Here is a 25,734-nt window from a genome sequence, read left to right on the forward strand (position 1 = left end):
CAATCTTTAGTCATTATAGCAATTGCAATAGCCAGTTGAAGAACAGCCGCTGAACAAGAGCATCTTGCTTATTCTACATTGGTCGGTTAATGTGGTACCATTACTTTGAAGAATTGCAGTCTAAGTCTGTGCACAATTCTGTGATGAGTGAGATGCTTCTGAGATTCGAGGCTGAAATGTTGAATGAAGAAACAATCTTCTCAGATTTCTTTCTAAAGGGACTCCTAAACCGCTATGCCACATGCCAAAGTCCGAGCAATAGGGCACATTGTGCATGCTGATTGGAGCCTAACGCTCTATTAGTAGTAGTTCCTGTGAAATCTGTAAAATAGGGATGTAGTGTGCAATTAGTGTAACACAATTGTTGGACCCATCCTTTTTGCATTAAATCATAAATTCTGAGAGGTTTTGTTGTTCTGGTCTTCGGTTCGATGCAGCTCTATATGCTCATCTGTTCTGTGCAGCTTCTGAGTAACTCCTGCTACCTATCCATTTTTACTGTATCCCTACTGCCCTCCCCCTCCCTCACTTTCCTTCATTTCCAAAGTGACAATTCCTTCATGCCTCAGGATGTGTCCAATCAACCAATCCCTTATTTTAGTCGAGTAGAGCGATAAATTTCAGTTTTCCGTATTTCGATGCAGTACCTCCTCATTACTTATACAATCTATCCATCTGTACCTTAGGTCTTCTTCAAAAGCTTCTACGATCCTCTTATCTGAATTGCTCGCTTGCATGTAAGGCTACACTCTGGGCTAATAACTTCAAAACGACTAACTATTCGATTTTAGCAACTTTCTCTTTTTCATAAATGCTTTTCTTGCTACAGTCAGTTTTACCTCCTCTCAAGTTGAACCTTCAGTTTTTTTGTTCTCCGAATAGCAAACCCCATCTACTACTTTTAGTGTCCCATTTCCTAATCTGTTAGGTTGGTGCGTAAGTTCGCAGCGTTTGTCCGTAACTTTGATAAACACAATACAGACGTATAACGGAGACTTTAGTTATCAACAACATATTTTCCTTCACTATTTACTACAGTCTGCCAACGATGGGGTATCTTCTTCATTATGTGACTGTAGAAATCACGTGGTTTCGAGGCATGAACTTGTCGAGCCATGTTCGGAGCGCATTTTCATTCGGAAACGAAGTTCCTAGAAGGCTGTTCGATACTGAGCGGAAAAAGTGAAAATGTGAGGGCGTGAGATCAGGTGAATCAGGGGATGAGAAGTTCCGCCTTATGCAAGACACCTTTTGTGGTGTGTGTACTGTAAGACCTTCGGTACACACACCATCAGATTATTTGACTTGTCGCTCTAACGAAGTAGGCGAGTGTCAGCAATATGTCTCGTGGTCTTTTCGTGGCGCGTTTATCTTCTGCCGTTAGGTCAGACGATAGAAATGCCACTTGCACGCTTAGAGTAGCACATTGACGGTGACCAACTTTAAACAGAACTTGATTAATTTTCACACACATTTATTGAAATAATAACTATCATAAACCTTACTTAACTTGATTCTGGATGCTACTTACAATTGACAATCTGAAGTTCCTTTTGGTCTTGGTACGTTCATCTTATTCTCACATATCTCTGATGCTTGACAAAGTGTCTATACATTTCTCTTCATGCCTATGTACAGGAATATGATAATTTTATTAGGCGCAGACTGAAACTTGACTATAGACTGGTACAGACTAATGCAGACTGGTACAGACAAATGCAGACTGATGCAGACTGACTAATCGGAGGTCTGTACACTCGATATAATAACTCGCATGTTCAGGTATCACTGCGCGAGTGTGATCCACGAGGAAAAAAGGTTCCACATTAGCAGTAATCTCATTGGCTGCATTACATATTAATACGCGGATCGGAGGAAGCAGAATTTGGTCCGTCTCTAAGACAGCGCCATCTTGTAGTGCGGAGATGGACGAGCGCTGCGCCTGCGCTGTTGTGCTTAGTGGGGCGCGCTCTATTGGGAAAGTTGTGTACCCGCTGACTACACGGAACTATGTATACAACATCTTTTTTCTTTTGTTTCACCCACACTTGTTTCAGCACTTTTGTGAAATCGTCAGTGCATTCTATGTTTTTATTTTTAACTGTAACTTTGTTGTTAACATATTAACAATTATGTAGAAGTTGCATTTATAACTTAATTGGCGAAAAGTGGGTGTAAGCATTAGTTAACATACCTTACATGATGGGACCGAGCGAGGTGGCGCAGTGGTTAGACACTGGACTCGCATTCGGGAGAACGACGGTTCAGTCCCGCGTCCGGCCATCCTGATTTAGGTTTTCCGTGATTTCCCTAAATCGCTCCAGGCAAATGCCGGGATGGCTCCTTTCAAAGGGCACGGCCGACTTCCTTCCCCATTCTTCCCTAATCCGATGAGATTGATGACCTCACTGTCTGGTCTCCTTCCCCAAAAACAACCCCAACCAACCTTACATGATGTTATTGTCCATTTATTTTGGTAGCTGTTCTGCTAGACAATATACAACTTGTCATCTGCAAACAGCAAAACTTAATTTATTTTTCTGTTTGTCATGCATTTACGAACGTAAATAAGACTGTATCACGTTTTCTTTCTGGAACTTACAGTTTTGAAGTTGTGGTGCGTTCTCCTGTGTTGTTGGCGAAGTAAGTAGGCTTACTTCTTTGTCTGTGTTCGCATAGGAATGCACTTTTTCCGATTACTCAAAACATAGACGGAGTTTTCGCTACCATTACGTGTTGTTGTGGCTATGTGATGTTCATTTGTTTCGTGGCGTGTTCTGCTGGGAGAGGAGCGTGAGTTTGAATTTTATTTGGCATTAGTGGTGTGTGGTTTCTGTGGGTTTGTATGTGTGTGATGTGTGTGTTGAGTACTGAGGGAAAGAGAGAAAGAAAGAAAGAAAGAAAGAGAGTTTTTTTAGTTTTTTTGGTGTGTGATGTGCTTGTTATTTGTATAGTTCTTCTATTGTGGCGAAGAGGGTTTTGTTGCACGGTGATATGTATTCATTGAGTACTTTCTTTCCTTGGGCTACTGATTTTTGGATGTGATAGTTTTCTTCTATAGTTAATTTTTGGTATAGGCTGCTGCTAGTTTTTAGGATGTGAAGGTCAGTTTCAATATTTGTTGGGTGGTGGTTGTGTGCTACCAGGTGGTCTGCAAATGCTGAGTGTGTGCTATTGCTTTTAAGTGCTCTGAGGTGTTCATTATATCTGGTTCTGAAGGTCCTACATGTTTGGCCCACATATACAGATTGATAGCAGTTGCAAGTAAGTTGGTAGATACCAGAGTGGCTGTATTTGTCAGTTTTGGTGGTATTTCTTCCAAGTCTGCTGTGTATTGTGTTGTTGGTCCTGTATGCTATGTTGAGTCCTTGTTTCTTTAATATATTACCCACCCTGTGTGTGACTTTGCTGTTGTAAGTCATTATGTGCCCTTTGTTGCTTACTGTCTGCTGATTTGTTGTGTGATGAGTTGTGTCTGTATATGTATGTGTTTCATGGTTATGTGCTGTTTCTTTTTAAATTTTGTGGTTTATTTTGTCTACTCTCTCTGCACCATATCCATTCTCCTGTGAAATTTGTTTTATCATGTTCAGTTCTTGTGTGTAGTCATGCTCGTTCATGGGTATTTTGTTCAGTCTGTGAAGTAAATATCTGAAGCTGGCTTCTTTGTGAGTTATGTGGTGATTGGATTGGCTATGAACTGTACCACAAGATGATTATCAGGTGAATAAGGTGGGTGCAGAATGATTTCCCAAACCAATTCCTGTATAGTGTCTTTTGTCAGTCCAGCAGAATGCGAGAGGTCGTAATCGTGGAGTTTCATCACTACACTTAGTCTTCCTGGTCCTTGTTCTTGGAGTGCGTCTACAAAACGACTCAGTTGTTGGCAATAAATGTCAGCAGTGATGGCTACACCTCCGGGTAGCAATTAATAGTACACCACACCGTCGCTGTTACACTAGATGCATAAAATTATTTATTTAATTTAATTTATTTATTTATTTATGCATTTATTTTACCTGGCAAGACTAGGGCCTTCAGGCCCTCTCTTACACCTAACCAGGCATACTCAGATTGAACGAGTTACACTTTCTACATAACATTAAGGACATATAACGTATTATGCAGTATTGATGTTAAAGAAAAAAATAGAGATTATAACAGTAGTACAATGATAATTATAACAATAAAAAAATAATTATAACAGTCAATAATAATAATAATGATAATAATAATAATAATAATAATAATAATAATAATAATAATGACTATGTATATGAAAGTAAACATACTTTTCTTTTGTGAATGTCAGTCCCATTGTTAGTTGGGAATTTTCTCGTTATATTCTTGCAGCTTGTCAGTTATTCTCGTCGAGCAGAGACATAAGACGATAGAATGGGGTGAAAGAGATATATAATAGGTAGATAGGTTAGAGGAAGAGAAATAGAATGGTAAAATTCGAAGCTGTGATGGAGAGGAGAAAGAAAGAGATGGGAGGGGCACAACAATGGTGGCTATACCGTCCCTAATATGTAAGTTTTAAGTTCCCTCTTGAATGTTGAGTAGATCTGGATAAGACGCAGATCACAGGGGAGCGCGTTCCATAGTCGTATGGCTGAGATGGAGAATGACACGGAGAAAGATTTTGTGTTATGTAAAGGTACAGCCAAGATGCTAGACGGATCCGATCTAGTGTTGCGATTGTGGAATGATGATAGGTGTTTAATGTGAGAAGATAAGTATTGGGGGCACCAGTGGCTAAGAAATCGATGAAGTAAGCACATCGTGTGGAGATCGCGTAACTTATGTGGGCGTATCCAACCTAGCTGGGAGTATGAAGGACTGATATGATCATACAACCAAATATTGCACACGTATCTAACGCAAGCATTCATCACTAGCTCGAGGCATCTAGAATTTTCACTATTTGTGCCGTGTTGAACTACATCGCAGTAGTAAAGATTAGGCAAGACTAGTTTTTGGACTAATTTTTGTTTAACATGGGTTGGAAATATTTTTCTAAATTTTTAAATTGCATGTAGGGAGAAGAGCGATTTCCGGCAAGCTGTGACTGTTTCTTCTTCTCAGTTTAGGTGTTCATCCAAGATTATTCCAAGGTCTTTTACTGTTTTTTGGTATGGTAGTTCGCGAAAGTACCGGCTGATTAACTTTGGATGAGATATAAGTATGACCTGGGATTTCTTGGGGTTTAGTTTCAGACCTAGGTTCTGTGCCCATCGAGAAACAGAGCAAAGATCTGCGTTCATACTCGCTACTGCACCAGCCATGTTTTTGGGGCTTGCACTTATGTACAGTTGGATGTCGTCGGCATATTGATGGTAGCTGCAGGAGTGAATCACTGAAGAAATATCATTAATGTACAGTGAGAAGAGTAGTGGACCAAGGACGGAGCCTTGGGGAATTCCAGAGCGCACGCTTTTCCATGATGACTTTTGCGACCCACAAATGACTTGTTGACTTCTGTTTTTGAGGTAGCTGTCGAACCAGTGTATTGCGCTGTTTGAGAAATTCGGCTGTTTCATTTTAATTAGTAATATATCGAAGTCAACTGTGTCAAAAGCCTTGCTAAAGTCAAGCAGTGTTAGGATAGTAGCTTCACGTCTGTCCATAGCATGTTTAATGTCATCAGTTACTTTGATTAATGCAGTTGCTGTATTATGGTGCTTTCGAAAGCCTGACTGATATTCATCATGAATGTAATGAGTTTTGAGGTAATATGTCAGCTGTTCATGGACGATGTATTCTAGGGCTTTGGATATTGCAGGTAGTATGCTGATCGGCCTGTAGTCACCTGGCGACTTAGGGTTGTCAGTCTTGGGTATAGGCTGAATTAAACTTTGCTTCCACTCAGTAGGATATGTACTACTGACAAGAGACAGGTTGAAGATGTCTGTGATAACTGGAATAATAGTGTCTACGACGTTCTTAATCATGCCAATGCTCACTCCATCATTTCCTACTGCCTCGGAAGAGATTCTCATAATTGCCTTGTGTACTGTGCTGGTAGTGACATGTTTTAGGAAAAACTTGTCTCTCGAGAGATTGATATCTTGGGGCTGGTAATTTGTCACTACGTGGCAGTTTGAAGCTGTTGAGAAGAAATCGTTTAATTCTTCTGCAGACGCTTGATAAACAGCGTCAGATCTTCGCTTCCCTATACCGAAACTGCGCAGCTTTTTCCACAGTGTAGCAGGTTTTGATATGCCGTATACGACAGAGCGGGCATGTCTGATTTTGGCATTCCTCACGCTTTGCTTGGTTCTGTTTCGAAGTTTCCTATAAGCTTCGTACGCCTCGGGAGTTGGGTTACGCTTGAAGGCCCTATGTGCAGCATCACGTTTATTCATTAACTGGCGTAATGCAGTGGTGAGCCACGGAGCGGGAGCTCTCTTTACCTTGGCAGTGCGTTGAGGAGCATGTTTATCATACAGTGCAATAATTTTGCGACATAATTACCGAATTTTTCCGTCTAAAGTCGGTTCATTGCTTATATCATGCCAAGGGATGTCTGAGCAATCCTTTTGAAGAGCGTCATGGTTAACATTTTTAAGTTTCTGTAGGTTACCAGGTGAGATTTTTCTTTGGTAGTATACATTGAGTAATTTAAGAATATCACGTCATGAGCAGAGAGTCCCGGAGCGGATGTCTGATTGGATTATTTTATCTGGTCGCTTTGTTGCTATTATATCTATGAGTGTGTGGCTGTGTGGCGTGTGATGAGTTGGGTCCAGCGGTGTTAAACTCATATCATTGGAGTGGAACAGTCGCCTTAGTTTTTCGGCAGATGGAGATTTTAACTTTAAGTCGATGTTTGTGTCGCCCATAATGATTATGTGTTCATACTGTGTCACGAGTAAGGACAGGGCAGACTGAAAGGAGGACATGGCACCGACGTTAGGAGGTTTATAGATTACTCCAATTAGCAGTTTCTGATTTGATGTATTTATTTCGAAAAACAAGAACTCTGTTTCTCCTTCGCCCTTTGCATCCGATGTGCATAGTACAGTAGGTGTCAGATCAGAGCGAACATAGGCACCCACACCACCCACGAGTCGTGTTTCACGATCTGCCCTTAGGAGAGAGTAACCAGCGATTCGGATAGCGTCGGAAGAAATGTTTGGTTTCAGCCAAGTTTCAGAGACGAGGATAATGTGGAACAGCGATTGGCAGGACAGGTCACAGAACTCGTCGAAGTGAGCCGTTAGCGACTGCGCGTTCGCGTGGGCCACAAAGAGCCCGCCGCCGGAACCGGTCCGTCCCATTGTGGCCGCCTGTAGGACCGATCGCGCTCCGTTTACCTGCTGGCCGGAAGAGGGACAAAAGCTGGATTTCGCGGGGGAAGACATATTTACAGGTGTGTCCAAGGTCGTGACTGACTCAAGCGTCTGTGGACTAAAGGTGAAAAACACGCTGGAAGTATCGGAGAAGAGAGCGAACAGAAAGATGGAAAGTGGCAGTAGTGGTTACGAGAAAGATAATAGTGGTAGTAGTGGTAGTGGTGAAGATGAAAATAACAGATGTAGAAATAGAAACATTATCTTTTGTGGATGTGCGCAGCTCTTTGCATACGAAGTTTCTGCTTTGTTTGGGCTCAATCATTTCTTTTCTTCCCTATGTTAGCATGAAGACATCACTTCCTGTCACCAGTGACGATACAAGATGGACGACGAGCAAGCAGTGATGCACACATGGCCACTGCTGATCACTGTGTATTTGGCTTAGAGCATGCAGTCAGTACCCATACACTGGATTATTGAACCTTCCCCATTACATGCAAAAGTCGAACTATGGTGGAATGATCACAGTTCATCATATTTGTCAGTTCAGGGGTACACTGACATGGACCATTGTGGAATAATGCCTTTAATAAACATCGTGAAACCCCGAAGGTCTTCCTGGACATGAAGGGTCACTAATGTCAAAGCGATCCTCTTTAAAACGCGAAAATCATTTTCTTGCCATGTCCTGCCCACTGACATTATACCCACACACGGCGCAAATGTTGAAACAATGTCGTGATGATGTCTAAATTGGCAAAAGATTTCGAATTAGTTCCCCACTCGGAGCTCCGGGAGAGGATTATCAAGATGGACTTGACCATGAGAAAAAGACTGATTAAGCAACAAAAGGATAACGTTGTACGTGTCGTAGCTTGGAATGTCAGAGTTCTGAATGCGGTAGGAAAGCTAGAAAGGAAAACGTAAAGTTCCAGCTAGATATAGTGCGGATCAGTAAAAAGAAAAGGAAATAAGATAAGGATTTCTCGTCAGACGAATATCAGCATTAAGAGAAAATAGTGTAATAATAATAATAATAATAATAATAATAACAATCGTCACTGAAAGGCAGATAGGGTAAAGATTGAGTTATTGTGAACAATTCAGTGACAAAATTATTCTCATCAGAAGCAACAGTAAACCGACTCCAACCAACAATACTTTACGTATATGTGCCGATATTACAAGCACAAGGTGAATACAGAGGAAGTATACGAGGATACTGAACAAGTAATTCAGTATACAAAGGAACATAAAGATCTAATAACCACAGCTGATTGAAACGCTGTAGTAGGGGAAGGACGAAAAGACGTAGTAACGGGAGAATATGAGCTCGAGAGTAAGAATTAGTGAGAGGAGAAAGATTAATTGAGTTTTGCAATGGAACGACGACGTTGTACACTTGGAAACATCCTGGAGAAACGGGAGGATTCCAGCTGGAGAACGTCATCGTGGTACAGAGGTTTGGAATTCAGGTATTAGAAGTTAAGGCGTACCCAGGAGCAGATTACAATTTAGTAATAATGAAGAGCAGCCTGAAGTTTAAAAGAATCTTTCATAAGCATCAATCTGAAAAGAAATGGGATGCAGATGAGATGCGTTTGTAGCTCTGTAAGGTATAGATACTACGTTTATGAATACCACAAAAGGCAATTCACTTGAAAACGAGTGGAAATAAAGTATATGAAAAGAGCAATCACCGAACTGGAGAGGCGAATGTAGCTACAAGGAAGGTGAATCCGAAGAAACGATGAGTAACAGATCTGTACAACGAAGAAGCAGTGACAGAAATAAAAGGTAGGTTCAGGAGTGGAAATATAATTCAGGGTTAAAGGTAATCAATGATAAGTTTCGATGATGACATTATTATAGTCAGAGAAAATGATAAAGAATTACAGGACATACTGAATGAAAGAACAGTCTGTTGAACACAGGATATGAACTGAAGGTAAACCAAACAAAGTCGAAATAAGTGAGCAGTTTCAGAAATGAGATCAGTGATAAAATCAAAATCAAAATCAGGGTCCACAACTACAGTAAGTGTAGGAATTCTGCCACCTTGGAAGCAAAATAACCCATAACGAACGAAGCAAGGGGGACATTAAAAGCAGGATAACACAGACAAAGGGAGAATTCCACGCCGAAAGAAGTCTACTATACTGCGTTCGTCGTAAGAATAAACCTGACGGCCGGCCGGGGTGGCCGAGCGGTTCTAGGCGCTACAGACTGAAACCGCGCGACCGCTACGGTTGCAGGTTCGAGTCCTGCCTCCGGCATGGATGTGTGTGATGTCCTTAGGTTAGTTAGGTATAAGTAGTTCTAAGTTCTAGGGGAATGATGACCTCAGAAGTTAAGTCCCATAGTGCTCAGAGCCATTTGAACCATTAAACCTGATGTAAACAGTATACAACATATTCTTCCGCGTACTTCTGAACAACACAGGCACTGCAGTATCGTAGAAACGTGGACGTCAGCACCTTTAGTAGTACAGCCGACTGGCTCTCAAGTCGACTCTTTTACCCAGGCCATGCAGTCTAAATAGAAACTATTTGGGCGGAATGATATCGAGCAACGCTCTAATTTTTGCCGGTGTCACGGGCGGTGCGAAGTATGGCGGCTACGACGCCCTACCGGTGCTACGGTCCTACCCGTACCGGTACGTCGTCTTGCCCATGAACGCCTACTGAGAAGGCTACCCGCAAGACACTGTTGTACCGCGTGCAGCCTTTGTACGCTGCGGGTAGTCTATTACACTGAGATGACAAAAGTCATGGGCACAGCGATATAGACATATACAGATGGTGTTATTATCGCGTACACAAGGTACAAAAGGGATGCACATTGGCAGAGTTGTCATTCATACTCAGGAGATTCACGTGAAAGGGCTTCCGACGTGATTATGGAATTAGGGCAGGAATTAACAGACTTTGAACGCGGAACGGTAATTTCAGCTATAAGCATGGGACACTCCATTTCGGAAATCGTTAGGAAATTCAATATTCCGCATTCAACAGTGTCAAGAGCGTACAGAGCATACCACGTGTCAGGCATTATTGCTCACCATGGACAACGCAGCAGCCGACGACGTTCACTTAAAAACCGAGAGTATTGGCGATTTCAGTGCTAACAGACAAGCAACACTGTGCGAAATAACGGAAGAAATCAATGTAGGACGTACGACGAACGTATCCGTTAAGACAGGGAGGCGAAACTCGATATTACTGGGCTACGGCAACAGACAACCGACGCGAGTGCCTGCAGCGCCTGAGCTCGTGACTATATCAGTTGGACCCTAGACGAATGGAAAGCCGTGGCCTGGTCGCATGAGTCCCGATTTCAGTTAGTAAGAGCTGACGGTAGGGTTCGAGAATAGCCATGAACCAGAGTTGTCAACAAGGCACTGTGCAACTGGTGGTGAGAGCTGTCTTTACAGGGAATGGACTGGGTCCTCTAGTCCAGCTGACCTGGTCACTTACAGGAAATTGTTATTTTAAGCTACTTGGTCACCATTTTCAACAATTCATGGACTTTATGTCCCCAAACAACGATGGAATTATTATGGATGACTATGCACCATGATACCAGGCCACAATTGTTCTTGGTTGGTTCTAAGTACATTACAGACCATTCGCGCGAGTAATCTGGTCACCAATATAGTCCAACATGAAGCCCATCGAACGCTTGTGGAACATGATCGAGAGGATAGTTGGTGCACGAAATCCTGTACCGGCAATTTTTTCGCAACTGTGGATGGCTGTAGAGGGAGTGCGGCTCAATATTTCTGCAGGGAACTTCTGAGGACTTCTTGAGCGCATAACACGTCGAGTTGCTGAACTACGCGGAGCACGAGGAGGTCTGCCACGATATTTGGTGGATAATACGACTTTTGGCTCCTCAATTTATTGCATTGGCTCCAAGGCTGACAAATTCCCTGGAAAAAGGCGTTGTGAAGCACGTGATAGAAGCAAAGAAGTAAAAAGCCCTCAGAGGGGGCAGCACTTTTCAGAGGTAGTGCTACCAGCAGAAACGAGAAATTATTTGAAGCGCCAGAGAAACTGGGTTAGCCATGAGCATTCAAATACATACATATGTATACAGGCAGAATACGTCGATGCGGTCGGCAACGCCTATATAAGACAAGTATCTGGCGCAGTTTTTAAGTCGGTTCCTGCTGCTATAATGGCAGGTTACCGAGATTTAAATGAGTTTGAACGTGATGTTATAGTCGGAGCACGAGCGATTGGACACAGCATCTCCGAGGTAGCGATGAAGTGCGGATTTTCCTGCACGACCACGACCATTATATGAGTGTATCGTGAATATCAGGAATCCGACAAAACGTCAGATCTCCAACATCTCTGCGGCAGGAAAAAGATCCTACAAGAACGGGACCAACGACGACTGAAGAGAATCGTTCAATGTTACAGAAGTCCAAACCTTCCGCTGCAGATTGATGTTCGGCCATTAACAAGAGTTAGTGTGCGAACCATTCAATGAAACATTATCAACATGGGTTTTCGGAACCGAAGGCCCACTCATGTACCCTTGGTGACTGCACGTCACAAAGCTTTAAGCCTCGCTTGGGCCCGTTAACACCGACAATGGACTATTAATGACTGGAAACATGTTGCTAGTCGGACGAGTCTCAAACTGTATCGAGCGGATGGAGGTGTACGGGTATGGGGACAACCTCACGAATCCATGGGCCCTGCATGTCAGCAGGGGACTGTTCAAGCTGGTAGAGGCTCTGTAATGATGTGGGACATGCAGTTGGAGTGATATGGGACCTCTCATACGTCTAGATACGACTCTGACAGGTGACACGTACGTAAGCATCCTATTTGATCACCTGCATCCATTCATATCCATTGCGCTTTTCGATGAACTTGGGCAATTTCCATCAGAACAATGCGACACCCGACACGCCCAGAATTGCTACGAAGTGGCTCCAGGAACAATAGTCTTTGTTTAAACACTTTCGCTGGCTACAAAATTCCCCAGACATGAACATTATTGAGCATATCTGAGATGTCTTGCAACGTGCTGTACAGAAGAGATCTGCACCCCCTCGTACTCTTAGGATTTATGGACAGCTCTGCATGATTCATGGTGTCAGTTCCCTCCAGCACTACTTCAGACATTAGTCAAGTCAATGATACGTCCTGTTGCGGCACACTGCGTGCTCGCGGGGGCCCCGACACGATATTAGGCAGGTGTACCAGTTTCTTTGGCTCTTCAGTGTAAATGGCGAATGGGTTAAAGACTAAAATGTCAAAACAATGTCCTGAAGCTGCTTGACGAGGAAGAAATAAAAAGAGTTGACCAAAAACGGGAGGCAAGTTGTGTGCTGTCTCGGGAGCTGCTGTTTCGAAGTGTTTAACATTTCTGTGCTATGTGTCCTGTGGTTCTTAAAAAAAAGAAAACAATATTCTTTTTCAAAAATGGAAAACATATAAAATATTTGAAGTGTGGTCCCATGTGCTGGCGTGGTTTTCTGATTGAGCCACTTCCGGTTTTTACAGTATGTAAGAGCTGTAGTTTACTGAACGTGCTCGTGGATCAATTAGCTGCGACGAGGTGGTGTTCAATGATTTGGCAAGGTTTCACTGAAGCCAATAAATTAAATTTTAAATCTGAAGTAGGATTTCTTACGTTTCTTTTGACCTACCGCTATTCAATTTGCCTGTTAAGCAGCACTTCCATTTAACTTCCAGTTTTGTTTTCTTTAGTTCGCAAAACAGTGTTTGAATACATTCTCCAAAGATATCCTGATATAGGGATCAACAGGAGACGTAACCTCTTGGAGCTATGCCTTTAGGAAGTGTTGCAATGGCTGATTGCTTGGCGAACTCAGTTTAAATTCGCAATTTCGCACTTGTGTTGTGGAAGTGGCAGTCATGGGTTGTAAACTGATCTTAGCTGGCGACTGCAGTTGACAAGACTGTTACGTTTACTTGCTGTGGATACTAATTCACAACGTACAGGGCAATTCAGTTACCAGATACTAGTATTTTCGCGACTACATTGCCATCATTTTGTGGGAGGAACTGATGATGATTGCGATTATGGTCTTGTACTCAGTCACGTGGTAGGATACGGTGGTCATTGCGCATTGGCCAATTTTCGTCCAAAGCGTTGGGCGAGTTCATTCGAATGTTCGCAAGGGGAGGCCGATAGTGTTTGCCCCCTTTCGACGATGACAAAATTGAAGTGCAGGCCCTGCAATCTTTATCAAGGGATTTTACAGAAACTATTCGGTAAAAAAATTTCAGTTTTACAACACTTATCAAAAGTATCCGGACACCTGGCTAAAAATGGCTAACAAGTTCGTGGCACCCTTCATCGGAAATGCTGGAGTTCAACGTAGCGTTGGCCCATCCTTAGCCTTGATAACAGCTTCCACTCTCGCAGAGATACATACAATCAGTGCTGGAAGGTTTCTTGGGGAATGGCAGCACATTCTTCACGGAGTGCTACTCGGAGGGGAGGTATTAAGTCGGTCGGAGAGGCCTGGCACGAAGTCGGCGTTCCAAAACATCCCAAAGGTTTTCTATAGGATTCAGGTCAATACTCCGTGCAAGCCAGTCCATTACAAGGATGTTATTGCCATGTAACCACTCCGTCACAGGCTGTGCATTATGAACAGGTACTGAATCGTGTTGAAAGATGCCATCGCCATCTTCGAATTGTTTTTCAACACTGAAATGTAATTGTCGTGTGACTAGGGCCTCCCGTCGGGTAGGCCGTTCGCCGGGTACAAGTCTTTCGAATTGACGCCACTTCGGCGGATTGCGCGTCGATGGTGATGAAATGATGATGATTAGGACAATACAAAACACAGTCCCTGAGCGGAGAAAATCTCCGATCCAGCCAGGAATCGAACCCGAGCCCATAGGATTGACATTCTGTCGCGCAGACCTTCAGCTACCGGGGGCGGGCTTTCAACAGTGGGAAGCAAGAAAGTGCTTGAAACATCAATGTAGGCCTGTGCTGTGATAGTACCGCGCAAAACAACAAGGGGTGCAAGCCCCCTTCCATGAAAAAGTGACCATCACCTCCGAATTTTACTGTTGGCACTACATGCGCTGACAGATGACGTTCACCGGGCATTCGCCATACCCACACCCTCCCATCGGATCGCCACATCGTGTACCGTGATTCGTCACTCCACACAACCTTTTTCCACTGTTCAATCGTCCAATGTTTACGATCCTTACACTAAGCGAGGCGTCGTTTGGCATTTACTGGCGGCATGTGTGGCTTATGGGCAGCCGCTCGACCATGAAATCCAAGTTCTCTCACATCACGCCTAACTGTCACAGTACTTGCAGTGGATCCTGATGCAGTTTGGAATTCCTGTGTGATGGTCTGGACAGATGTGTGCCTATTACACATTACGACCCTCTTCGCCGGCCGAAGTGGCCATGCGGTTCTAGGCACTGCAGTCTGGAACCGCTAGACCGCTAGGGTCGCAGGTTCGAGTCCAGCCTCGGGTATGGATGTGTGTGATGTCCTTAGGTTAGTTAGGTTTAACTAGTTCAAAGTTCTAGGGGACTAATGACCTCAGCAGTTGAGTCCCATAGTGCTCAGAGCCATTTGAACGATCCTCTTCAACTCTAGGTTGTCTCTATCAGTCAACAGACGAGGTCGGCCTGTAGGCTTTCGTGCTGTACGTGTCCTTTCATGTATCCACTACACTATCATATCGGAAACAGTGGACCTATGGATGTTTAGGAGGATAGAAATTTCGCATACAGACGTATGATCCAAGAGACACCCAATCACCTAACCACGTTCGAAGTCCGTGAGTTCCGCTGAGCGCCCCATACTGCTCTCTCACGATGTCTAATGACTACTGTGCTACTCCAGTGGAAGACTCTGCAGGAGAGACGCTCAGTACCTCGGTACGGGCTTTTGTTAAAGTTTCGAGAACATACCTCCACCGAATAGTCAACCAGTATATTGCTCCCTCCTACGTATATCTCGCGAAGAGACCATGAGGACAAAATCAGAGAGATTAGAGCCCACACAGAATCATACCGACAATCCTTCTTTCGACGAACAATACGAGACTGGAATAGAAGGGAGAACCGATAGAGGTACTCAGGGTACCCTCCGCCACACACCGTCAGGTGGCTTGCGGAGTATGGATGTAGATGTAGATACTGAGGTAGCTGATATGGAGTATCTGGCAGTAGGTGGCAGTAAACTGCACCTAATATTAAAAACGTATGTTTTTGGGGGTGCCCGGATACTCTTGATTACATAGTGTAGATTTATATATCAGCTGCATGATGGCTCATCATTTAGTTTCCGGTTGTAATTATTGTGATATCTGTATGGAAATAAGACACTGCGTGAAATTCGAAAAAGTTCGCAAAAAAAAATAAGGATCACTAAGATTTTGTGTTTAACGCATATTACGCAATATTTTGCTATGGATGAAATTTAGCTAACATACTGAATTTTTCTTTAGACTTGGATGGACATGTCTCGAGAAACCTATAGCGTGCGCTGCGATTAAAGCCAGAGTGTAATATTCCCAAAATTGCTCACGTTTTATAAACGGTTTGAAACAGTGAAATGAATTTTTGACAACTTATAGCATGTAAAAAAGAGAGTATTTTTCCATATGGTTACTAATCGTTAATTCATCATCTGCCTCTTTATTCCAGTAACTACAGACTTTTTCGATGAAAGAATGTAATTTTATAGGCTACCAATAGCTTGTGAAACGAGGAATGCTATGGGTTTTGGAACAATGTAAGTGAAAACATCACACGTTTACTTTTATACCGAGAATGTGCATTTTCATAGGCTATTGACCTTACTTTTCCCCAGTTCCTTACTTAATAAACTACTGTTTCCGAATTCTCTCGCAATTGCGTCTGCGCGACATGTTAGTGAGTTGCATTATGTAAACACTGTGTTTTGGCAAAAGAAGCAAATTTTAACATGGCAGCAAGAGAAAAGTACAGGTTTTCCTCAAAATTCGCCACTGTAACGCTTCTCTAAAAGTTACAAATGGTTAACTTGTCAGGGGAAAATAAATTACTGCTTTTGTTGAATTTTCAACGAAATTATTTTTTGAATGGTTACCATGCAAGTATGGGCGTAGGCTTCAGTTTAGAATGGCACTTTCTCTACAGCTCTCGGCATTTCCCCTACAGCACCTGCACAAAACCCCCACCGCTACCGCTCTCCCCATATGTGCCCTACTGATTGCCATATTATTCTGTGCAGATTCTATTAAAGAGGCCCTTAGTTCGATTACTTTTCGTCAACTTGGAAATTCTTCAGTCTAACGCTTTATGCACTCAGTTTCATCATTCTCTCCAGCATTTCAGATTCTTTAATGTCCTAGTGGAAAACATGTATAGAAAACTTGTATTTCTGTCATTGCTAGAAATCTTTCTTCATGTGCACTGCTAAAAAGATGTGGTATATCTGCTGTTTGATTATTTTGAACCTGACACAGAGCATAATTTCTGTTTTGTGGATGCTCAATCACGCTCTCCTCAATCATTTGTTTAATTTTTATGCCTACACATGAAGCATACACATGCGATGCCAACTTGGGTACACCTGTTGCCAATGTCCTCCTTTGTCAATTCAGTGATCATCTACGAGGCAGTGAAATAATTTAGCCACATACAGCTTCTTCCATAGATTGGTAATAAATATCACGGTCAGTATGTATAAAGTTTTAGGTTATGGAAGATGAGTTTTGTCGATGACAGGAGGACGAGGATCTGCTGTGGCAGATTTCTTTAAAATGTACTGTTTTTATGCAATACTTTGTGCAGAACATAGTAGAGAGAGCGTCAGCTTTGGCAATAATATGTGCAGATTTTTTCTTTGAACTACACCAGTATTCAGTTACTTTGATGAGATATTTTCTGTGCTAGACTTTTTTCATATTTAAGTATTTTGTTTACATTCAAGGGAATTCAAACCACAGTACAGTGTTTAGCTACAAGTTAACCACGTTTATACTCTATGATTTTGAGAGACTTTTAAGGGTGATTTCTCACAGTGTATGTTCAGTTACAATCAATTAGCGTAACTTTTTACCAATCAGTATATCTCTGTACAGCTTAATACTTCTGTTAATTGGCTGGTGATCCATCTAGTTACATTATTTTCAATAAAATTATTTATTACATGTATTACTTTTAGTTCATATTTCAATATTTTCTACCTTTCTGCAAGCTGTTAGGCATGTGATTATTTTTTAATTGCTTTGCTGCGAAGAGATCTTCTGTCAACAGAAATTCAAAATGAACAGTGCCAGGTCCATACAAATATCTTGATATTTCAAAGTAGACCTGCACTACTGAATTAATGATGTTCCGTTTCACTTCTTATTGACACATGATTTCCTTTGGGCATGTTCCGAGATTACCCACAGCATTAAATATAGTAAAAACTACATGTTCTGTAAGACTAGTCTAAAATTAGCCAGAATAGCAGACTAAATTTACACTACTATTAAAATTTAAATTTTACTCGAACAGGGAACAATTAGTACACTTTTTCAATTTTCCAAGTACTCAGTAATTGCAGATGTAAAATGCTACAATGCCTATTGTGATGTGTAATTTATTTTATATTCATTATTTTCAAAAACTGGAAAAAAGTGGTACAAAAACTAACGCGGTTTAGTGCACACAAGCTATTCATATTTATTTCACTTTCCGTGGGTTTTCTGGAAGTGTGTGCTACTGTGATTATTTCATTGATTACTTCCTAGTCTGACGGAGTGACAGAATTACTTATTGGATCATGAGAATGGATATAACACAGCAAAACACAGGACTTAGTCTAACTATTCACCGTAGTAAACTAGTTTGTAAGACGGTGCACAAATTACAAGCTGTATCCTGTTTGGTTATGGTGGATATTGTCGGCATAAGTCGCTAGGAACCGCCTGAAGCCGGCATGTTGATTGACAACGGCTTACGTTTTCCAGTGCTGCGGTCGGAGCCATGAAACCTTGCTGAATGTAGTTAGAAAGTTGCAGGAAAGTAATTATTGGTTTTCGAACAGTCACAAGTTAAACACTGTCATACGGGTCAAAACGTCGCAGGAGATCCTTGTTTATACTGATTTTATAAATTTAGTAGAAGCGCTAATTTTTCCAGCTCCACCTATAAACGTTAACTTAGTTAATCCTCTGAACAATATATTACGTAATTTGTCTTGCTCGCAAACATAGCAAGGTACAAGTTTAGCTCTGTGATACACGTCAAAGGGTGGCAGGCGATCCGTATCTACACTTAATACTCCGAGCGATGTATAGTGTCATTTGTCTCATTTGTCAAAAGTATGTGATGCAAGTTTAACTCTGTCATGTGGGTCAAATCATGGCAGATTATCCTTGTTGACATCAGTTTTATAAATTTAGCTGAATCGCTAATTTTTCCATGTCCGCCGATAAACCTCAGCTTAGTTAATCCTGTGAGCAACGCATCGCATAATTTGTCGCGCTCGCCGGGAGTACATGGGCACTGGCTGTGGGTGAAAGTGAGATTTTGAACAATATAACGACAGTATATTGTATTGAGTGTAGCCATGTATGGAAGTGAAACATGGACGATAAATAGTTTGGACAAGAAGAGAATAGCAGCCTTTGAAATGTGGTGCTACAGAAGAATGCTGAAGATTAGATGGGTAGATCACGTAACTAATGAGGAAGTATTGAATAGGATTGGGGAGAAGAGGAGTTTGTGGCACAACTTGACAAGAAGAAGGGATCGGTTGGTAGGACATGTTCTGAGGCATCAAGGGATCACCAATTTAGTATTGGAGGGCAGCGTGGAGGGTAAAAATCGTAGAGGGAGACCAAGAGATGAATACACTAAACAGATTCAGAAGGATGTAGGTTGCAGTACGTATTGGGAGATGAAGAAGCTTGCACAGGCTAGAGTAGCATGGAGAGCTGCATCAAACCAGTCTCAGGACTGAAGACCACAACAACAACAACAACAACAACAACGACAGCTCCGTGTACAGTAGGAGGAACTTAACAATCAGGACAACAAAAGATTGAGTCACTCCGACAGGCGATCACAGACAATTCAATGATTAACGAGTCTGCTCTCGGAAAACAGGAAATCGTGGTTCAAATACCGAACTGATACAAATTTCCAGACTTCGGTAATACAAACGCTTCATCGTATTTCGACTTGTACCTTCAAATAAATAATTCCAGCGCGCCTGTACTGACAAACAATGAAAAGGGCATATTTTAAAGTTTTGTTTATGCCACTGCACGTTTCGTTACGATCCACCAGGCGACAGGGTGATAGCAGTTTGCAAAATGGTGACTAATCATGACAAGGCATTTTTTGTGTTGCAACATGAGGAGACTGAATCCGTAATTACCGTGCGACGTACTTTCCCAAGACAGGACAGCGACAAGCCCACAGAAGCATTCTGCGGTGGTGTCAACAGTTCAAGGTTGCCTTTGTACAGAACAAAGCTTCTGATAACCAGGTGTTGCAAGTGAAATAGCGGAAGGACTAGACGAGGCGTTCTTCCACAGTCCACAGAAACCTACACTTAGTGCAAGTCCCAAACTGGGCATCTCCCAGGCATCTTTATGAAAGATTCTACGCAAGCGACTGATCAGAAACCATATCGCGTACAGCTGCTGCAACATTTACGGCCAAGCGGTCACACCATCAGCCGAGAATTTTGTAATTTTTTTTTTCCAGGAAGCGAAGTTAGATGACGAATTTACTCATGTTCGGTGATGAATCGATCTTCCAGATAAACTATCAACGGAGATTGAAACATATTCTCTAAAGATGAATGTCTTCTGTGGGACTGGCCGACACTTTTTTTCCTGGAAAACACCTGACAGCTGATATCCCAGACTCCATATTCCAGCAAAACGGAGCTCATTGGCATGGAGTAGTGTTGGGCCATCTGAACAAGGAAGTTCCAAACCGGTGGACTGAGCACAGCGCTCAGGATGACTTGGGCGTCTTTGGATGCCCCCAAGGTCTCTTTACTTTAAAGTTTGCGATTTCTTTCTTTGGACATACGTGCAAGGCAATGTTTACGCACCACTTTTGCTGACAACATTGACTGAACTCCAGGGTCATATGACTGCTACACTGGTCAACACGGACAGGGATATACTCGAACACTTGTAACAATGTTATAAAAACTTGAACATGTGCCTTTTCATGCAAGCTCTCAGTTATTATTTTTAGGTAATACTTTGTGGAATACGAACGTCATTCGGAAAGTAAAGAACGCTTTCCTTCTAAAAAAAATTATTTGATATAATTAAAGGGAACTGTGTTTTACATATAATATGATACCCTAGCAGTTTTCTGGGTAGTCAGTGTTCAAAGTCATGTAGTTGTCGTATCGTTTTACCAGCTTTTCTATGCCTTCTGCACACTCAATAGTCGCAAAGTTGTTAAACGACTGATTAACGGCTTTTTTAAGTTTATCATCACTTCCGTAGCGCTGTCCACTCAAATCTTTCAATTTGGGGAATAAGGGATATTCACTCGGGGGTGAGTCCGAACTGTACGGCGTATGCTGAAACATCTCCCACTGAAAAAGCTGAAGCAAGTCCTGTGTCACTCCCGATGCTCGAGGACGTGCATTATGGTGAAGGAGGGCGAGTCCACTGGTCAGTGTTCTGCGCCGCTTGTTTTTAGTGGCGCGACGAAGTTGCCGAAGAGTCTGTCCATAGGCTGCTGCATTTATGGTTCAACCTCTAACCATGTAGTCGTTAAGCAGGGCACCGTTACGATCCCAAAACTCCGTAGCCATAATCTTTCTGGTGATCGAGACTTGTTTTGCTTTTTCGGTTTCGTTAGGATCGCAAATGTGATATCTAAGTCTCATCTCCAGTGAAAATGTGATTCAAAAATTCATCGCCATCCCTTTCATAGCGAATGCGAAATGTCAATGCAGCTGCCGTTCCTTTGGTTTTGTGTTCATCCAACAAAATTAGAGGAACCTGCCTGGCACACATTTTTATAGGCCTGATATGCAGTAACGATGCCGTACAACACAGTTCCTGAAATGTCTGGAAAGAGTGAACGCACTACACTCATTGTGAAACATGTATCTTCTTGAATTTTGGTTTCAGTCCTTGCTCTGAGTCCGTCAGTCACCACTGATGACCGTCCAGAGTGATCTTCGTCTTAAGCATTCTTCCGTCCGCCGTTAAGCGTAATACACCGCTTCCAAACTGACGTTTCGTTCGTCACATTGCCGCAAACCTCAGTTATCCGTCTATAAATTTCGATGGGTCGGGCTTTTCATGAGTTTAAAAGGCTGCGTACCTAATATTTTGTCACGCCTTTTAAAGTCGCACAGCTAAGCAGTAAACAACTGCTTTGGATCGTAGCTGCCGCCACACTGAAGCGAATGAGCAGCAAGGTCGGTGGTCGGTTGGCGGACGCAGCCACGTCTTAAAACAAAACGTTCTTTACTTTCCGAATGACCCTCGTACACTCATTCAAAACTTGCTGAATCACTCCGCATAAAAGTTTTCTGTGTTCGGTACCGCGTCATAATGTAAAAACTACTGTTACTGGAGAAAAACCAACGTTTCGGCCATGATTGCAGCTGTCTTCTTCTTGGTCTAATGGTGCGTTCTAGCTATGCACTGTCCTTTATATTTTGTTGTTAGTGTTCACTGCGCATGCCATTGCGTCATAATTATAAAAAGGTAGTTAGTTTCATTGGCCACTTAAGGAAGAAGGAGAGGGAACTTTATTTTAATAGGTTGTTGCGGTGGAGGGAGAACGTGACCTCTGTTTTCTATTGGTTCTTGTGTTCTGTACCATGATTGGTGGCCACCGTCGAATGAGAAGTTTGCTGCTGTTTACCAACTGCTGGACGTCGGCCGCGCGGCGGCAGCTGTTGGACTCTGATTGCTGGCAGCCAAGATGGGGCAAGCCTGAGTCCATCCTCCCTGTTCATGTGTTTAAGTATTTCGATGGCCTCTCTGATTTTGCGTTTCGTCATAATTGGCTGCTTGGCCAACACACAGGATTCGCTGAATTTTATTTCTTTTCCGAAGTCTTGCTGATGTTCGGCCACTTCGGATTTGTTGTGTTGCCCTAGAAGAATATAGCTCTCGTGTTCCCGAATGCGCGTTGCTATTGGCCTACCAGTCTCGCCGATGTATGCCTCTCCACATTCTCATTCCACCCTGTAAACGCGTGCAGTGTGTAACGCATCCGCCTTGTCCTTAGTGGAGCCTAGCACGTCCTGGGTCCTACGACCACTAGAGAAGACTGGCTGCACCCCAACGCGACGAAGGTGTTTTCTTATTCGGTCAGTAACGTTTTTCACATAAGGTAAGCGCACTGTTGGCTGCAGTTTGTCTATTCCTTGCTTATCTTTCTTGCTCGTGTTCGTCGACAAGGCTGTGATTATCGACTTATGGCTGTAGCCATTGGCTAGAAACGTTGTACGTAACCTTTTAAGCTCAGGTGTGATGTTTTGAGCATCAATTAGGCGCTGCGCATGAATTGCCAAAGAGCGGATGACAGAGTTCTTCTGCGCGCAGAAACGCCTTATTAACATGAACGCCTTATTAACATGAACAGGGAGGATGGACTCAGGCTTGCCCCACCTTGGCTGCCAGCAATCAGAGCCCAACAAACAACACTGTCAAGACGAGGCACGAGCACCACCGGCGAGTAACTGCCGCCGCGCGGCCGACGTCCAGCAGTTGGTAAACAGCAGCCAACTTCTCATTCGACAGTGACCACCATGGTGCATAACACAAGAGCCAATAGACAACAGAGGTCACGTTCTCCCTCCACCGCAACAACCTATTAAAATAAAGTTCCCTCTCCTTCTTCCTTAAGTGGCCAATGAAACTAACTACCTTTCTATAATTATGACGCAATGGCATGCGCAGTGAACACTAACAACAAAATATAAAGGACACTGCATAGCTAGAACGCACCATTAGACCCAAAAGAAGGCCGATGCAGTCGTGGCCGAAACGTTGGTTTTTCTCCAGCTGCAGTAGCTTTTACATTATGACGCAGTACCATACCCAGAAAACTTTTATTTCGTCTGACTCCGGCCGTGGATGCCTACGCAGTTATATTGCTGAATCACTTTTAATCACTCTTTGTTCAAGAACAAAAATTTTTAAAAGGAAAGTAGCCACAGGATGTCAAGAGGACAAGACCAAAGAGGAAAGTCGCAGATAGACATGACGTCACAGTGGTTACTCACACAGTGCCATTGTCGGCCCAGCCGTAGATCTCGGTGACCGCCAGCGCTCCAGAGGTGACGGCCCTGGTGGACTTCCCCGTGACCGCGACCACGTGAGGGAAGCTGGCGCCACCGCTCTGCGGCACCCAGTCGATCGTTATGAAGGTCGAGGAGTTGCCCTCTCTGAAGTAGGATACTTGCGGATCCAGCCAGCCCGACGGCTGCGCCATCTTCACGCCCTGCATCACAATAACATCATAATCACTGCCAGTCCGAGTCTACAGCAGCCATCAATAAGGAACTTGCAGACAGCTGTGGGCTACTCACTCAGCAATCGGTGGATCTGGGCAAATGAATACATACGTTATTAAACACTGCGGCCAAAAAACTGGCAGAGAAAATATGTCATGCACCTTAAGATTGTTAACTCAACAAACATAAATCACATCTGGGACAGGCGAAGTAAGCTGGGTTTCTAACATTCTCCGTGGTGTCTGTTTGTTCTAAGTCGTGTCTCCCTACCACTTTCGCGCAACGACGCTCTGAGCGTGTTTTTTAGGGAATTGACAAGTTTGAACCTGGGACCTGTTGCTGGTAAGGAGACGCCAGACCATGCATGACATGTAGAGCTCAGAAGAGTTCAGTGAGACTAGCGATGATATAATCAAATTGTTAATGATTTCAGGGCCAGCTCGACTGCCCTCCCTGTAAAAGAATCTTAATACTAACTAAATTTAGTGGAAGGGGTTCAAGGATTTCCTATTTTTAGTTATCTGGTAAAATAACGTCGAAAAAGCAGTTAAGTTTACTATTGGAATCTTTATTCTACTCGCAAAACATAGTTTATAAATTGCACTATTGATAAAAAGAAATATTTAAATACAGGATGATAAAAACCAACTTCGTTCAACAAAAATGTGAACGAATATTCCCTGAATGGGTTTCCAAGTTCTATAATGGATCGAAGGATGACCTATGCCATATCATATCTATAATCTAGATTTAAGTAAAGTTTCATAAAAGAGAAAACTATCAAAATGGTCAACAGTGACGCTCAATTATCTTTAATTACTTATTTAACTTCTCATAAATTACAGTGGCTGATGTGGCTTCTCAATAATTATATAACAGAAAAATCATCGCATTTCAGATTTTAACTTCAAGTAGCAAATGTGAAAACCACAAAGTTTAATTGACGATCGACACTAGTATTACGTAAAAAGGGGATGTAACAGATGAAACTTCTGCAGTCCTGAGTGAAGCCATATGCGCTCTTACGCGGCATCGCGTGCGTTTATTACCTTGTCGTTCATTACCAGTGACATGGGCGGCGGGCGGTGCAGCTCCTCACACCTCGCTGTCTCTGTAGCAACTCTCTCGAACTTCTCCTTACTACAGTTTACCGGAGTTGGTTTAAGAAAAGGTATCTGACTGTGTTTTCAACTGACCAATCAGGGTCTCAATGTTAACCTTAAGCTCCGCCTACAAAAATTCTGTCTATCCAATGAGATACATTATACTTTTCGTGGTGGGGCAATGTTTTTAATGTTTGTTACGTAACAGAGACGCGTATAGTCTCACGCTAAAACATGCAGCTGGTGTGGCCCTTTTAGTGTTATCGTAAGATCTATACTGTTCTTCTGGAGGGCTCTATCTTTTAACATGGGCTGGGGGGTGGACCTCCCGACCATCAGCCGGCGATGTGGGTGTCCCTTATCGTAGGGCCTTCTAGCCGCCTACGCGGCTCTGCTCTCGGCTTCTGTTCTAGTTTCTCCTCTCGGAACTGCATCTGTTTCGCGGTGGGAAAGTATCACATACATTTAGGCGTTCTTGTGTTAGTCTGTGGTATTCCGTTTGCTCACTCGTTGATCGTATTACTTTGTTTAATTTAATGTCAGGATTTATTCGTAGTTATGTGACATACTACCGGATTTGCTATCATGTCAGGGTTTTCATGGAAGGTGTTGGATTTGCTTGACACCTTACAGGTTCTCTAGTTCATGGTACATGAAATACACGGAGCGAAAAATTACAGTGCCACTTTATTGAATCCTGACATTAGCCCCCATCGTAACGAAGAAATTTGAAATTTGGCTCAAAGATGACAACAATCTCCCTCTGTAATTATGCAAAATCGTGGCATCCTGTGACATCACCCTCGGAGACTTTTCAGACAGCATGGTGTCGATACATGCGAAAGAAAGACCAGAGCTCAGTTGTAAGG

General features: G+C 42.8%; 1 protein-coding gene across 1 annotated transcript in view; it reads right to left on the minus strand.

Moving 5' to 3' along the window:
- The window catches only part of LOC126272500 (venom dipeptidyl peptidase 4-like), a 360,092-nt gene that overhangs the window by 48,857 nt on the left and 285,501 nt on the right, over positions 1–25,734 (minus strand). Inside the window, exon 10 of the mRNA XM_049975390.1 lies at positions 23,532–23,749. Within this exon, the coding sequence (XP_049831347.1) occupies positions 23,532–23,749 (218 nt within the window). The remainder of the gene's footprint in view (positions 1–23,531; positions 23,750–25,734) is intronic.

This window comes from Schistocerca gregaria, chromosome 5, assembly GCF_023897955.1.
Source record: "Schistocerca gregaria isolate iqSchGreg1 chromosome 5, iqSchGreg1.2, whole genome shotgun sequence".
NCBI classification, from domain to species: Eukaryota; Metazoa; Arthropoda; class Insecta; order Orthoptera; family Acrididae; genus Schistocerca; species Schistocerca gregaria.